The 18,336-nt window shown below is 36.4% G+C and overlaps 1 protein-coding gene across 1 annotated transcript in view; it reads left to right on the forward strand.

Moving 5' to 3' along the window:
* Positions 1-18,336, forward strand: part of LOC150079613 (putative ATP-dependent RNA helicase DDX23) — a 147,198-nt gene that overhangs the window by 94,099 nt on the left and 34,763 nt on the right. The window contains exons 9-10 of the mRNA XM_090383822.1: positions 6,337-6,416; positions 14,072-14,297. Coding sequence (XP_090239948.1) covers positions 6,337-6,416; positions 14,072-14,297 — 306 coding nt within the window. The remainder of the gene's footprint in view (positions 1-6,336; positions 6,417-14,071; positions 14,298-18,336) is intronic.

Genomic DNA, 18,336 nt, shown 5'->3' on the forward strand with positions numbered 1-18,336 from the left:
ATGTGCAAGAGGATATGTGCTTGTCAAACATGAAGTGAAGCTACTTGGAGGCTGTTTGTATATATATTTACTAATCCTGTTAATTTCATTCATATTTTCATTAGGTTCAGATATGTGCTGGTTTTTGGGAAGTACAGTGTATGCTACTTATATCTTAAAAAATCCTAGAGCTGAAGGTTGCATCCAGTATGCTCAGTGCTAGTTTATTATTGTATGGTTTAAGTTATATACAAGTTTATTTTTTACTATACATGTAATGAAATTAGCAATTATAAAATGTTAAACTATATAAATTTCAAATTTGAGTAGGTCCATTTGTGAAAATGTATCTTTATTAAAGTGTATTATATTTATATTAAGCACTCTACACATAATAAACACTTTCAGTGCTACTGCTGCTATATGTTGGCTTCATTTAATCCTGCCATGTTCTAGACACAATCGGTGCTTTTTACAGAATAGTTGTTCCATGTGTCAGTATCAGTTATGCCATGGTTGGGTGTAGTTGTTCCAGCTACTAGTTTAAAGGTATAGAAAAGTGATTTATTTGTGGTTAGAATATTTTTTGATAAAATTTATTGTGTTGAAAGAAAAATGGATGCTGCAATTGTGAAGAAAAAAAAAAAGATACATGGAAAAATAAAATTTGTAGTTAAGAACTGAAAGGCTTTTTATGTGACAGCAGCAGTATTAACAGCTTCTTTTGAATTTAGCATGAGAAAGCACTGGCAGCCTCAAGTTTATTGGTACTAATCTGCCAACACTATCAAGTGGCAGCCTCAAGTTTCTTGCTACTTATTAGGATCAAACTGGACTAGGAAGATACTAAGAAAAATCTTGATTATGCTTCAGCATCCTCTGATGCCTCACGAAGGCTATCGGTATAGTTTCTGATCCAAAAAATAGCTTTATTGGCTCTGGGATCTTTTTCTTTCCAGTCTGACCTTGCTACTAAGCTGCTGACACTTGTCAAATGGCAGCCACAACTTTCTTTCTAGTAATCTACTGATGCTGCTAAATGGCTGCTTAAAAAGTTTCTAACTTCTGTTTAGACTCATGCTGGATGACTCACAGATCAAAAGAAAAGTATCTTTATTTTCTCTGAGAAACCTTTTCTTTCCGGTCTGACTTTGTTACTAACTTACTGACACTGTTAAATAGTAGCCACATTTTCTTGATATTAATCCACTAACATTATAAAGTGGCTCTGCATGTGCACAATGTGGCATTATGATCACCCATGCAATGATGATGCCTGTTCCACAAATGTGCTGGCATCTTTTGTAGGGTACCTATGATGTTCTTGTACTGTACACCAGCAGCAAACATATTAATGTTACTAGTGCTTTTTCTCTGAAATATTTTACCTAATGTAATCTAGTATACCCAGCTTTTCCCTGATTGTTAATTCTCTCTTTCTGTTTCTCCTCCCATGTTTGGTTTTATGGCATTTATCAAAGAGATATGTGCAAGATAAAAATAATTTTTTGCATGTATCTCTTTAACAGCTTTAGTACTGTACATTGCTCATTGCAGTAATTGGAATTATACTTTAAAGATTAAATTTAAATTCAAGAAAAAAAAAATTGTTATGAACAGAGTTGTCTTTTAATGAAGAAGGAATTAGATATAAAGGAACTTCTTAAAGTGAATGTGTAGAAATAGAATATATTGGCTTTTTATTATCAGGAACAGATGGATTTTGGATATCAACAGTGCCATTCCTGCTCTTTGCCTTGCTTTAAGCCTAGAGGTAAGCCCCGTATTTTGACTGATATCAGCAATAAAAATCCTTTAAAGCAACATTAACAATAACTAATGACAAAATTAATACATCTGCAGAGCAATAATGCAGTCATTCCTAACTTGAAGTGGTCTCATATGATGTAGCATATGCATAAAACTACCATAACTTCTAAAATGTTATTCCTGTCTGTCTAGAACTACCATATTTTCAACTGTCCTTACAGTTGGTGAACATAAAAAAGAACAGGTCTAGTTGTTCATCGTTTTTTTATGTATCATCTAAGTCAGAGCTAGCACAACATAACTATAAGAGAAAATATAATATGGCTTTCAGCAAGCCATATTATGTTTTGTTTTAATGTTATAGATGGAACAAAATTGTAAAAGGCACGATGTTTGAAGAGAGATACTTCATAAATATATTTAAAAGCAGGACATTTAAATATACATGAAGAGATATAAATTTATTATGTGTAATACTGTAAATGACTAAAGCATGTACATGGCCTCTTACAGAACTATAATGGAACAGCATATATACCTGTCCCTATGTTGTTTTTACTTGTTGTTAATTTTTTAAATTTAATAGTATGTTTATCTCTTTGAACTAATACTGACCACAGCTACTGTAAGGATAAATACAATTGTGTGCTTCTATTTCATTTGTTAGCAGTGAATTTATTATCTTTGTGTATTTCATACGTAGTGAGCAAGTAGTATTGTGTATTGGTCACGCTGTATGCATAATGGGTAGTTATGATTTTCACTGTCATCATGCTTGGAGCTCAATATAGTGTTATGGTTGGTCAATCTTTGCAATATAAGAAAGTCTGTTGTTCATACATACAATATATTATGGGCAGCTTACTCTTTGTAAAATGAGGGAAGACAAAAGTTATATTTGCATTGGATAGCCACAATTAGTTTGGATGGTCAGAAAATCCACTAAATTAGGAGATTAAGTCGGTTATTTCTTTACTTTTAGCGAAGATGGAGAGATGTTGTTGGTTTTTAATATGCACTTCATATCAAGATGTTAAATAATCCATGGATTATTTAACGTGGATGGTGAAATTGCAACAAAAAGATAAGCATATTTCAGTTATGTTCTTGCATTCCACCAAAGAAAAATTCTGTTTGGCATTCTTCATTAGAATCATTGAGTTAATGCTGGCTTTTTCCCACTTCATGTTATGATTGGTCAAATTAGTCTATCAAGCTGAATCATCAAAAAATAATCCATCTCAAACCTTACGTTATGCTTAGGGATGGAATCAGTTGTATAACCAATAAAATCCTAGTCTCGTTTGGAATTTTGAAGGAAAGACTCACTCGGATGGAAACAGTCACTGTATAATAATTCATTGTATGAATTTGTTTTTATGGTATTTTTTCAATAAAGGTGGCATATCTTTTTTTTTGGTATGAGTATTTTATGTTCTGACTGAGGTCCCTCCCTCTCCCTTTTCAACATCAGTCAAGATTTCCATTTTGTCATCATAGCCCAGTTTAATTGTTGTTCCTGTGTGTGTTGATTAGCAGGTTTTATACTTAACATTCCAATATGCTACTTGTCTGCGCAAGTTTCGAGACAACAGCGCTTATGTGTGTTTCATTTTGAGAGTGTATAAGCCCCCATGAACTTGTATATACTATGTGTCCTCCAGAAGAGAAAGTCAGTTTTGTGTATTTTACTTAATTATTTTACATTTAAAAAATGGCATTAATGATGCAAGGAAGCAAACTTATTCTGAAGCTCAAAAAAAAAAAAAAATCTCTGTGCCCCTGTTAAGAGTGAGAATATTCCTCTTTCATTCATCTTACTAATCTCCTTAGGACCTTATACACTTCATTTAAATCCCCCGCCCCCTCAAGTCTCCATTTGCTAAGCTATGCAGATGACCATATCTTCTGAGCCTGATTACAATAGGATCAATAAGCCATGTGACACTATGGAAAAGGTTCATCATAAGATTGACTTATTGTATTTATTAACAAGGTTAATAAATAGAAAAGGAAAGGCTGTGAGAGAAGGTTCCACACCATTTAGTCTTAGTATTAGAATGGATGACTGATGCAAGGAAGCACTCTCTATCTGCCAAAAAAAAACCTTCCAATTATACTTACTTTTCCCATTGCCAAAAAGTGACCATCCAATTCCCCTTTTAACTTTATCAAACAGCCTTGGTAGATAATTTATCCCAGGGAGGTACAGCACACTTCCTGAAGATAAACTTCATGAGTTCCAACTTTCTGTTAATTTCCAAAATTTTTTATTGATACACCTAATTATTTTCTCTCCTGCCAGTGAGAGTATACTGGCAGGAGAGAAACTCTCTCATTAAGTAATTCCCTTTGTGGTTTTATATTGTACACATCAGTCAGATTTTCCATTCTCAAGTTGTCAATCTTTGCAGTCCACACTTTGTAAAGCTGCTCTTCATATAGAGACATCAGTTAACACTCCTCACCAGTATTGTTGCCTTTCTTTGAATCCTCTCTAGAAACTCTGTCTTTTTTATTAGGTGCGGTCTCCAGACCTAAATACAGTATTTCAAATGAAGTATCACCATTGTCATATGCAGAGAGCTAATAACATCCTTCTCTCTATTGGCAAAGGTTCTGTAAGTCAGACAAGACACTTCCTAGCAGCATGCTTACACTATATATTGAATTTCATATCTGAGTATATCATAACCCCTAATTCTCTTTCATCTTGAACCTCTTTTAACTTCTCTCCTCCTAGCTTATAAGTAACTCCTGAATTGTTCCTGAGATGCAAAACTTGTATTCGAAAGCATTAAATTGTCGTTGCCATATTTCAGATCATATTTTCAACTGATCCAAGTCATTTTGAAGCAACAAACAACAACAGACTTTGACAGCTTCTTCTTCACAGTAAGGAAGAATAGATACAGGAGGTGCCCAGCACTGATCCGTGAGGAACTCCACTTGTCTGAAGTGGCCCACCCTGAATACCTGTTTATTACAAGTATTCAAGGTGGCCACTAACGAGGGCTGACAAAAAATGAGCTAGCCCTCGATTTAGGAAAGGACCTTATCAGTAATCCCAGTTTGCTTCAGTTTCTATATAATAGCTTTTCGTGCAAGACTGCATCAAATGCTTTACAAAATCAAGATAATTTTTTTTTTTTTTTTTTTGCGAATTTTTTTCCTTGCAATCAATATTTTATGACTTAGTCATGGTAATTAACCAGATTGTTCAGGCTTGACTTTTCCCTCACAAATCTATGCTGTGATCCACTAACCCTTTCAGCAGGACATATATATATATAGTGTGTGTGTGTGTGTGTGTGTGTGTGTGTGTGTGTGTGTGTGTGTGTGTGTGTGTGTGTGTGTAGTAGAGCTTGGATAATTTTATGTTGAAGGGGGCATCAGAATTGTTTAGAATTATTCAAATTTTGAATTAAATATATCTTTTTTATAAAATAGGAGGAACAACATGCAGAATAACAATTCGAAATAACCCATATTTTGAATTATCCAAGCTTCACTGTATATGTTTTTCAAGGAAATTTCATCTACATTTCAAATAACTTGTCCATTAACACATGGATTAATTTTGATCTGAAATTTAAGAAATTCACTGTAATTCAAATCTAGAAGTTTTTATGAAGTTGAATAGAGATAAATAGATGTAGAGGATGTTATTTTTGCATAAAAATGTTTTTTATGATTTTTTTTAAAATTGTGATTTGATTTTTGACAGTAATTTTACTATAATGTGTGATCAAGTCAACATAAGAACAAATTAATATTTAAATCATTTATATACATTTTCATTTTTAAAATACTTCGATATTCCACGAACAAACTCAGTTCAGAGCCAACTTCTAGTGGAAAGCTCACTGCTCTGATCAAGCACACTTTTGGCAAATTCATTGTTGAAAGGATTAAGGGTACTTAACCCATTCTTATTGAAATCATTCTGTATCATACTCTTTGGTGCCTCCATAGCCAGGTGGGCAGGAGCAGCAGTGTGTAGCACACACTTCTTGATTAGACCAGGGTTCGAGCCCGTGGCCACCAAATATGGAGGATGCGGAAAGGTCAGGGAATGACCATCGCATATCCCCAGAGCAATATGGCCTTAGTTGCTAATGCTCCTAATAACAACAACAACAACTCTCTCTCTGTATCATACTCTTATCCACAGGCATGATGATATTATCCACCACGTTAAGAATTTGCAAATTTTGCTTTTCAGATTGTTTAAAGTTATATAAAGCATACATATATGAAAAGTTTTGCAAAACTGAATAATTTTATAGTTGTTAGAAAGTAAGTAGAAGTTTCTGTTTCAGTTTGCTTGTTTTTAAGTTAATTTTCAGATTTGCACTTAATGACACAGTTTCAGTTTATTGGTATAATCCCCCCCCCACCACCACAAGTGTTGCTGATAATGAATGGCATTATCATTTCCATGTTCGTATTAGGATGTTTTCACCAAGAATTGGCATGTTATTTAATTGTACTGTAACAAATCAGTAGTTGATTTATTTTTTAACAGGATTTTTTTCTGAAATGAAAATGATTTTCTAAGTACTTATTTAATATTATCTTAAATAGTCACAGAAAAAGGAGCAGTGCAAGTTTTATGGAGAGCTACTTGAAAAAAGAAGAACAGCTGCAGAAAAGGAACAAGAAGCGTAAGTAATCTGTCATTTATTTTATTATTTTGTGTCATATACTCAGCTCCAAAATAACCATTTAGATAAAACATATTTCACACCCATAAAGTGGAATGTCTGAAAATTGCAATAAAAGAAATTTACTGGCCAAAGAGGGCTGAAAACACCAAATATTAGTGTTTTCAGTTATCTTTAGCCAGTAAAATTCTGCTGCATGTTATTGATCCATTAGAGCTGAAAGCACTAATATCATAAACCTGCAATTATTTTTTTGGATCTGGCAAATTATACAGGGTCCCAGAGGAATCTGCCAAACTTCAGGAATTCATTCCTTAGTGATTTTAAAAAAGTTCATATTAGTATGGGTTCAATTACGCACCAACTCAGCATTCTAATGGGCATTTATGAGAGTTTGAGGTGTAGGGTGGATCTCCTCGAGGAAATTAATAAGAGGGCCCATCAAGCTCTCAGCTGCCTAACTCAACGCCAGAGCTCACTCCTGTGCATCAGGCAACACAGTGGCAATCTCCAAGGCAAAATGTGTTGGTCCCACAGGAACTAGTTATTGTTGGTGACTCTATTGTCAGGAAGACAGGGAATATATTATGCAAAAAGGAGAGTTGGAACAGGACCAGGGTATGTCTGCCAAAGGGGCAAAAGTTGATGGTGTTGCAGAACAGATATCATCTTTGAAGGGCACAAAAGGTGATATTGTTGTACACGTTGGTACTAACGACCTTAAGAGTAAGAGATCTGCAGATTTACTTAACAAATACAGGTCAATGCTAGGGTTGAATTTGAAAGTGTTTGCAATTCTGCCCAGACACGATAGGAGGGAGTATATGATGAGAGCCTTGTCAATCAATTCGGCCCTGGGAGACTGTGCACGGCTCATGTGGTAGAATTTTTTTCATCGTGGTCTGTGCTTGCTAACAGGAGAGACTGCTTCTTTCTACAGGGATGGGATACCCTTAAATAGAAATGGTGCAAGAATATTTGTGGATGCTATCAAGGCAGTGTTAGGTGGGTCGGAAAACTGCTAGTTTGGAGGGATTCACAGACTAAAAGATTAACAGTAGCCACAGGCAGAGACAAAAGCAATTCTTATACTGCTTCTATTGTAACAAGCAGCAGCCTAGAGAGCAAGTTACTGTGGATCATGGAACAAATAAATGCATGGGCTGTGTTAGGGTAGCTAAGGGTAAGAACAGGTGCATGTATACTTGCATGTACACCAGTGCTAGAAGTATAGTAAATAAATTTGATGAATTTGAAGTGCTGATCAAGGCATCACAGGCAGATATTGTTGGGATATCAGAGACATGGTGTCACACAGATATAAGCAGTGCAGAATTGGAATTTGGGGAGTACAATGTGTACAGAAAGGATAGACAGGGTATGAAGGGAGGAGGGATTATGCTGTTAGTTAAGACACAAAATTTAACGAAGTGCATCCAGTCGACATGGGTGGACAGTGAATGTTGAGTCTGTTTGGTGTAACAAAAACACTGGGAAAGGGAGGAGTGTCTTATAGGCCTAATGACTCTGATGAGTACAATGAACAGTTGTGCAGAGAAATAGAATGGGCCAGTAAATCAGAATGTCTTGTAATGGGGGATTTTAACTTTCCAGATATTGACTGGAACTTGTGGGTTGGTCACTTGCACGCTAGCAAGACTTTTATGGATTTATTAGAGGATTGTTTTCTACAGCAGCATATTCGAGGGGCAGCCAGAGGAGGTAATACTCTTGATCTGAATATCAGCAGTGATGACGCATGCATTAAGAATTTCCAGATAAAGGAACCACTAGGTAACAGTGATCACAGTCTACTGATGTGGGATGTATTTAAAGATGTAACTACTATTAAAAGTTAAAGGGAAGGGTTTTTGTTTTCGTAAAGATGACTACATGGTCTCAGACAATTTTTGAACTCTATACAGTGGGATCAAATGATGATGTTAAAAACAGTGAATTCTAAATGGTAGGCCTTCAGGGACTTAATCTTGGAGGCTACTAGGCTTTTCATACCAACTAAGAAATACTGTTCAAGGTTCACATCTAAATGGATGTCAGATGAACTAATTAGGCTTGTGGCAGAGATGCTGTTGTTGTTGTTGTTGTTATTTGATTTTTAGGAGCATTAGCAACTAAGGCCATATTGCTCCGGGGTATGCGGTGGTCATTTCCTGACCTTTCCACATCCTCCGTATTATTTGGTGGTGACGGGCTCGAACCCCGGTCTAATCAAGAAGCGTGTGCTGCGCACTGCTGCTCCTCCCCACCTGGCTACGGAGGCGCCTTTGTGGCAGAGAAGAAAAATGTGTGAGATGCATACAAATTATCAGGTGACACAGAAGCCTATGGCAGATATAAGCTAGTCTGTAATCAAGTCACAAAGGAGGTTAGGCAAATGAAGACTGATTATGAGAAATCCTTGACAAAGGATGCAGAGAAAAACAACAGACTTCTTTACTTATGTAAACTCTAGAATGAAGGGGATGAATCAGATTGGTCCACTTGATGTTGGTAGTTTGACTGTTGATGATCCTGCTCAGATAGTTGACAAACTGAATGTGTATTTTGCATCTACATTCACACATGAGGAATTCTGTAAGGAAGGGGAGGACAGTTAGAGTTAATTAAGATGTTTACTTAACTCTAAACAGGGAGCTAAATGATTTTGTAAGAGAGCAAAGTGGAGGAGAAATTGTTGAAATTAAACATAAAAAGGCACCTGGAGCAGATGGAATCTATCCAGTTATATTGAAGGAGGCAGCGAGAGAAGTAAGCAAACCCTTGGCCATAATTATGAGAGCATCCTTAGATTCAGGGGAGGTCTCCATTGACTGAAGATATTCAAATGTATCCCCAATTCACAAAGGGGGTTCAAAGGGTGATGCATATAATTATCGACCAGTTAGTTTAACTTCTGTTCCTGGGAAAATAATGGCTTCACTGGTTAAAGAAGTAATGCAGTGTCACCTAGACAAGACTGCAGTAATAGTTCAGACACAGCATGGGTTTGTTAAGAGGAAGTCTTGCCTGACCAATTTGATTGGATACTACGATGTGGTCACAAAGGAAATGGATGCAAAAAATAATTTTGATATCATATACTTGGATTTCAGGAAAGCTTTTGATACTGTTGAACATGGAAGATTGCTGTACAAATTGGAGCGATATGGCATTAAGGGCAAGTTACTGCAATGGATAAAGGGATGGTTGAGTGGTAGATGGCAGAGAGTAGTAATAAATGGACACTGCTCTACGTGGACTAATGTTATTAGTGGAGTACCCCAGGGTTCGGTGCTGGGCCCATTGTTGTTTTGTGTATTTATTAGTGATATCGATGAAGGTAGATCAGACTTAATGTCCATTTTACAGATGATACAAAGGTTGGCACAGTTGTTAATGATAGTAAAAAGAGTATGCTACTGCAACAGGATCTAGAAAAGTTTGGTAGATGGGCTGAGAAGTGGCAACTGAAGTTTAATATTGACAAATGTAAAGTACTGCATGTGGGTAGCAGTAACCCAAGCGAAATGTACCAACTGTGTGGTACTACACTCAGGGAGGTGGAGAATGAAAAAGACCTGGGGTAATTGTGCAGTTGGACATGAATTTCTCTGAGCAGTACAGACAGTCTGCCAGAGCAGGTCATGGAGTTTTGTCAATGATATATAGGAATTTTGCTAGCAGAGACAAGGAGGTGACCTTTGGCAATGGTCAGACCACACATTGAGTACTCGTATATGTCTGGAGGCCTCATTTTAGGAAGGATGTAGAGTTGTTAGAATGGGTACAGAGAAGGGCAACAAGATTGGTGAAAGGAACAAAAGGGTTCTCTTACCAGGCGAGGCTTAAATTCTGTCAGTTGCAGCATCTGGAGACTAGGCACCTGTGAGGTGATCTGATTGAGGTGTACAAGGCCTTGAATGGTTGGAGCAGGCTCAATGCTGATGGGATACTTCCAGTTGCTGAGATTAAGAACCTTAGGGGACATAGATTCAAATTGAGGAAAGACAGTTGTAGAATAGTTTGCCTTTAGCCAGCAGGTATTTGATTTCTGGAACTTCCCCAGCAGACTTCCATCTGTCGTTGTGGAAGTTGATAGCTTAAATAAACTGAAGGCTGAAGTAGACAAACATTTGGAGTGACCACATTGGTGAAATGGGAAGGGTTTTTTTTTTTTTGGCTGATGGTAATGCTAATTCCCTACAGGTGGGGTGATATGGTCATTTCATAATTTGACCATTAGTATCTGCAGTACTGCCTGGCTTGGTGTACATTGTGGTCTAATTCACTAGTCTAGTTTTTGTAAGCACACTCTTAGAACTTGTAAATGGTGTTTGATTATGTTATTAGGGTTGATTGAGTTTAATTATGATTTTACCAGTAATGCAAGAGCTGCTGTTGAGGAATGCTGATGCTAATTTACTGACTGTATTGCCCATAATTGACAAGTTTTTATTGATTCATACTGATGTTCACAGGAAACTGGATCATTTGGTGTTTATCTTGAATTTCAAAATAATATGAGTCAAAGACTGCAATGCATTTCTGGAATAATTATTTGATGAATATCCACACACTTTAGAATTCCTAAAATTACTGCTTGGATTGTACTGAGTAAAGAGAATTTACATCTATATACTGTTTACAAGTACAGCACCTTGATGGTACCGTGTGGACTGGTGACAATCTTCGTGCAACAGTTGAAATCAATTTCCACTACCAATTTTCACTAATTGTGTGGTATGGAATTTTGAGAGCCAATTAACCAGACTATGCATGTTCAGTGACTGTCTCAGCGGGGAAACACGTCTTGATTTTTTTTTGAAAGATGAGCTGCCAGGTCTTTTGTAGAATGTTCCTCTAACATTCTCCAATAAATTGATGCAATGGCATATGTATATCCATTGTGATGGAGTTCGACTGCATTTTTTCTGTTAGGTTTCCAATTATCTGCACTGTCACTAATCCCAACCGTTGGATTTGATTGAGACGGTCCTTATCCTTGATTAACTAGATCGCCCAACTTTAACCCTTTAGTCTAAAACTGAAAATCTGCTCTCTCTTCATGGACATGACTATCTTTGAGAGCCACTGTGAAAAGAAATATGTTTCATAGTTTTCTCAGAAATATTCACTTGTCAATTGCATCATATTGCTGGATTAATCATTGTCTTAAGAGCTCTGGTATTATGAACCAAGTGAATGGAGCCTGTTTATCATTTCTATAATGCTATCCTGACAGATAATATCCTTCATCAGGGAAAATGTATGCTTCTGTTTCAGATATACTTGAAGTAGACATGTGAAACCTCTAATTTTTTCTTAATAAAGTTAGATATGAAAGATATGTGACTGTTTTGTGGAGACTTGAACATCTGTGTGTGTTGTTGGGTCATCAGTCAGGTATTTATGAAAGTGTTATTTCATATGTGAATGTGATAGCAGAGCAGGAGCTCAGCATTGAATGAGGAAGCAGTGGTAGTCTTGTTAAAAAGTACGGTGGACCTAATGGAAGTCTTGTTACCTCCACTTCATATCAGATGAGGGCTAATGAAGCATTAGATAATTTGTTAAACCCAATACCAACAACAGCATTAGACAGTGATGGTAATTGCTTTAAGTATCTTCATAATCAGTTGCCAAGTTTAATAGGTGGCAAATTCAAAAAAGGCAGTTTCATTTAGCTATAGAAAAGGAAGTTGACTTTATATAAGCATTTTGAAAGAGCAATAACCCCATTTGGAAAAGAAGTTGGAATTGGCTTCAAAAATATTGTTCACAACTTCTTAGGGAACAAGGAAGATATGAAAGCATCATTGAAAATATTCTAAATTTTTTTTGTCCTCGCCTTTTTCCCATTATATATATATGAGGTCAGTGTTTTTACTGTTTTGGCATGAAATTTTTTACGGCCAGATGCCCTTCCTGACACCAACCCTCACCCTTTATCCTGGCTGGGGATATGCGGTGGTCATTCCCTGACCTTCCGCATCCTCCGTATATGGTGGTCACGGGCTTGAACCCTGGTCTAACCAGGAAGCATGTGCTATGCACTGCTGCTCCTACCCACCTGGCTATGGAGGTGCCATTGAAAATATTCTCAATAATTATCAAAAATTCATTAGGATGTAAGATAAGTTTATAGGTTGTTTCTTGAATTCCCTCCACCCTCTTGTTTCCTCCTGTACATTAATGATCTTTCATTAACTTCCACACACAGTTTTGCTGAGGATAGTACACCACTAGTTCAACCTTCCAGTACAACAAATCCTGTTCTGCACAAACAACTGCTGCAACTTCTCAAAGAGCCATCACCATTTCTATAGATGCCATTGTCCAGGTATTTTTCCAGTGGAGAAAAGAAAGCTTAATTAACTTTGATCCTTCTTTGTCCTATTTTTTTCTTGTCAAAAAGTCTGCTGCTCCTGTGCTCATTTTCAACAACTAAGATTTCTAGATGAGATCACTAGACTTGACTGGAGATATCCCTGACTTCATTCATGGCATAAGCATAACTCAGAGTACAGCATATCATAGTTGATTGTCCTCTTTACAGTATAGCATGGCAAACTACATTCTTATTAAATCAGTAGCCTGAGCTGCTCCTGTCTTAAAACAAACTTGGACAACAGATGGGATGTAGTTGCAGTGTTTCTTTTCCTAAAAAAGATTCAGTTCTGTGACGGTATTTGATGCTAAAACCTATATTATCTATACATCTGGCTTTTGATAACATCTGTTACACCCTTGTTTGTCTGCCACATTATGTCCTTTTGTGCCCTTGTGATATCAAGTTTCTAATAGAATAACAACAGTGACCTAAGTATTTTACAAGTATTGCTTTCTCTGCAATGGAAAACTATTTCTGTTATACTTTCAGGATGACTTTTCTTCTAAAGAGCTCCCGATTCTGTTCAAATCACAGATCTGCCCACCCATGAAATATTGTTCCCACATCTGCGGTGCCCAAAACCTCTTAAACTTTTGGACTCCGTCCAAAAGAGGCCATTCAAGTTAATTAATAATTTTAATTTACAAACATATACTATTCCCTGTAACACAAGTATTCAGTTTCTGCTGCTTGCCTTTTTCACAGATATTTTCACGGGCATTGTGCACCAAAATTAAAATCAGCAGTTCTACTTCTTTCTTCCAAAGCACTTTAAGCACATGCATCAACTAGTCAACATCCATTCATAGTTCCACTCCAAACTAAGTTTCATCTCTTCTCATTATCCTGTCCACTATCCTCTTTCTCATTACTTCTGTTCTTTATGTATTTTCTGAAAATGACAATTTACAGAAATTCAAGTCCAATGTTAACAAATATCTTCTGTTTTCTCAGCTGGTATTGTGGTACCAGAGTACTACATATTCCAGTAACCTTTCTTATTTGGGGTTACTATTATTGGAAAAAAAAAGAGAGAGAGAGAAGTGTGTTTTATTTGCACATTTACATGTGCCTAATACTAAAATTGTTCAAATCACCTTTGGGTCATTACTTCACTAATTTTTTTTTTTTTTTTTTTTTTTTACCACATTGAGATGAATAGTAAAAAATAAAAAAATAAAAAATTAATGTAAATTAACATTCTTTAAGTTGTGTTTTGAATATTTGTTTCTGCATAACTTTTTACATATTTTCTATTTTATAGTATGCGCTTGAGAAAGCTGAAGAAAAAAGAAGATAAGCAAAAGTGGGATGATCGTCATTGGACTCAGAAATCTATGGAAGAAATGACAGAGAGAGATTGGAGAATATTTCGAGAAGATTTTAACATTGCTATCAAAGGTGGCAGAATTCCCAATCCTGTCAGATACTGGAAGGAATCTGGTCTTCCAAGAGTAATTTTGGACATTATAGATCAGCTGGGATACACGGTATGAGAATTTGTGGATCATTCATTTTAACTGTAAAAATCTTGAAGACCTAGTATTTTTTTTTTTTTTAAAGAATATTGTGTGAAATACTATTAATTAAATGTGCACTGACTCTACGCATATAGCCTATGTTTTATAACATAGTTACTCTTATAAGGTACAGTCAGGACATATATGATTAATGGGGGAAACAGGTAATTAACCCTGTTAGTTTAACTTCTATTCCAGGGAAATTAATGGAGGCACTGGTTAAAGAAGCACTGCAGGATCATCCAGACAAGACGTCAGTTATAGCTCGGTCACAGCATGGGTTTGTTAAGGGGAAGTCTTGTGTGACCAATTTGATTGGATACTATGATGTGGTCACAAAGGAACTGGATGCAAAGAATAATTTTGATATCATATATTTGGATCTTAGAAAGGCTTTTGATACTGTTGCACATGGAAGACTGCTGCGCAAATTAGAGCAGTGTGGCATTGGAGGCAAATTGGTGCTATGGATAAAGGGATGGTTGAGTGGGAGAAGACAGAGTGGTAATCGGTGGGCACTGTTCTTCATGGACTAATGTTATTAGTGGAGTCCTCCAGGGTTCAGTGTTGGGTCCATTGTTGTTTTCTGTATTTTTTAATGATATACCATCATCATTAATATCCAAGTTTGCAGACGATATGAAGGTCTGCAGGGTTGTTAATGACACTAATGACAGTACGCTGCTGCAATAGGATCTAGAAAAGTTGAGAAGGTGGGCTGAGAGGTGGCAACTGAAGTTTAACATTGACAAATGTGAAGTACTGCATATGGGAAGCAGTAACCCCAGAGTAACGTATCAACTGTAGGGTTACTGCTTCCCATATGCAGTAACCCCACAGTTACGTATCAACTGTGTGGTACTACACTGACAGTGGTAAGGAATGAAAAGGACCCAGGGGTAATTGTGCAGGCAGATATGAAGTTTTCTGAGCAGTGCAGACAGTCTGCAAGAGTAGCTCATGGTGTCTTGTTAATGATATACAGGAATTTTTCTAGCAGGGATAAGGAGGTGATTATCCCCTTGTATAAGGCAATGGTCAGGCCACACCCTTGAGTACTGTATACAGTTCTGGAGGCCTCATTTCAAGAAGGATGTAGAGCTGTTGGAACGAGTACAGTGAAGGGAAACAAGATTAGTGAATGGAACAAAGGGTTGCTTTTACAAAGAAAGGCTTAAGTTTTGCAAATTACAGTGTCTGGAGACTAGGCACCTGCGAGGTGATCTGATTGAGGTGTATAAAGCCTTGAATGGTTTGAGCATGCTCAATGCTGATGGGATTTTTTTCTCTTGCTTAGAATAATTGCCTGAGAGGGCATAAATTCAAATTGAGGAAAGACAGTTGTAGGATAGATGTGCGAAAGTTTGCTTTTAGCGAGCAGGTGGTTGATTGCTGGAACAAACTTCCATCTGTCATTGTAGAAGTTGATAGCTTAAATTTTTTTTTTTGGCTGATGCTGTATAAGCTTGCTTTCTTGCATCATGTGCCTTTGCTAATGTGCTTTAAAGATTAATATTTAAAATAATTAAATGCACATGGCATAATACTTTAAGAGTTTAGTATCTATATAATATCGGTGTTTAGATACACCATAGACACTCTTAAAAAAACTACAAAGTAGTTGTTGTGGGCATCATTTGCCCTTTCTCATATTGTGCTCTGCCTTCATGACGAGTTGCCATGATACTGCACTACCTCAAATAAGTAACGCTTCACTAATAGAGAAGACTATTGTTACTTATTCTCAGTGAGTACCACCACCCAGACATGTTTCAAGGCTATTGGCCTATCATCAGTGGGTGGGCAGGTACCCTAGTATTGCAGACATGACGACCCAGTTGTGAAGTTAATTGCACAATATGAGAGATGCCAACGCATACTAGGGTACCTGCCCACCCACTGATGATAGGCCAATAGCCTTGAAACATGTCTGGGTGGTGGTACTCACTGAGAATAAGTAACAATAGTCTTCTCTATTAGTGAAGCGTTACTTATTTGAGGTAGTGCAGTATCATGGCAACTCGTCGTGAAGGCAGAGCACAATATGAGAAAGGGCAAATGATGCCCACAACAACTACTTTGTAGTTTTTTTAAGAGTGTCTATGGTGTATCTAAACACCGATATTATATATTTAAAGATTAAATATTGTTTAGGAAAGAAAGAACAGTAACACTATTCTGTGAAGTTTGTTAGCTAATTTAATCAAATAGCAGCTTGAAGATATATACTAAAAGTATATAGTTGTACATATACCTGTAATTAGAAGTACAGTTAGAATTGACACTTGCACACCATGATTATGATTCTTATGGAATATAAGTTGATCTTTAAATAATTAAAAAATCATAAAATTTTAAGAATCATAATTTTTACTTGTTCTGTTATTTGATTTGTATGTTGTATATAAAATCCTAAACTTGAATTAAAGGCCACATGCTTAGTGCAGAAAGACTTTAATACAAACATATTTATAGATATTTCTCACACATATATTTTTATACATTTGTTGCTCACCCTTTAAAACCAAGGATTTGTTTCTCTTATGACAAAAACATTTCATGGAATTTGTTGGCAGGGTTATGTTTTTGAATTTGCTTTGTGTGTTCTAGAAAAGTCAGTTTGAGATTGCAATTTCTTATAGCAAATGTGCTTCCATATTAAAGTTATTTATAGGGAAACCAATTTGCAGTATAGTACTAAACAGGCAACATGGAATGGCTTGGTTAGGTAATCAACACCTGCAATTGCACACATATGGCATTATTAAGAGTAAAGTCACGTTGTGCTTAAAGGTTTGATTAGGTTTTTAATCTACTATTAAATTCTACTAAAAAAACTTTTAAGAATTCCATAATAATCCTTAGTTACTTAGTCTTTGTAGCCAGCTTTGTACAGTAACCCTTATTTGTTACTGTCTTTGTAGCCAGCTTTGTATAGTAACCCTTATTTGTTACTGTCTTTGTAGCCAGCTTTGTATAGTAACCCTTATTTGTTACTGTCTTTCTTGGCGCCTCCGTAGCCAGGTGGGAAGGAACAGTGGTACGTAGCACACGCTTCTTGATTAGACCGGGGTTCGAGCCCGTCACCACCAAATACGGAGGATGCGGAAAGGTCAGGGAATGACCATCGCATATCCCGGAGCAATATAGCCTTAGTTGCTAATGCTCGTAAAAACCAAATAACAAACAAACTGTCTTTCTTACCACTTCTTCACTGAAGAAGTGGTAAGAAAATACCATGAAATGTTTGACCCATTATGTACATATTTCCAATTCAGAAGTAAACATAATAATACCAGAATAGGTGTGAGTGCTTTATTATCTTCAAATGATTTAGAATTACTCTCAGGACTGCAATCCTCCATACTTCTGATCATCTTCTCCCTATATACCCCCCCCACCACACACACCTGCTTTGCAATCTTCCAAACTGACAAGTGCACAAGGAAGCTTGAGATATAACAAAATTATCCCAAGTCATGCTTGTAATTTTAACAATTTCTTGTAGCAACATGAGAGAATATTCATCTACCTGGGGGGAGGGAAAGAGTTCAGATCTTTTCTCTCTAGTGAAGCTTTGTAAATTCTCTCAACAGCAAAGGCTATACAGCAGTGCCATTATTATTAACAAAGCTGCAACATTTCTGAAGAGAGCAGCAAAGTTGGCAACAGTATCTTGAAGAAATAAAACTAATTGATGTGTAACAAAAAGTCCAAATAGAAATCTATAGACAGAAAAATTCTAGATAAGCTGTACTGGTAAACATTCCAGTGTCAGTATGTTAATATAATATGTGTATGTCATCAGTGAAATGAAATTTCTAGAATAGTATGGACTTTACAAATAACGTCCTACTTTCCCCAAAAAATTTGATTTGCTTCAAATCAGCATCTTTTTGCAAAAATGTCCTGTTTTTCACCTTTTTTTTTTTTTGGCCCTATGATAAAGTCGGAGACACTTTCAAAATGTGGCAAGTTAATTTATTTGATAAAAAAGCTAAGCTTCACC

This window comes from Mastigoproctus giganteus, chromosome 10 (genome assembly GCF_048544385.1).
Source record: "Mastigoproctus giganteus isolate SK-2022 chromosome 10, ASM4854438v1, whole genome shotgun sequence".
Lineage (NCBI taxonomy): Eukaryota > Metazoa > Arthropoda > Arachnida > Uropygi > Thelyphonidae > Mastigoproctus > Mastigoproctus giganteus.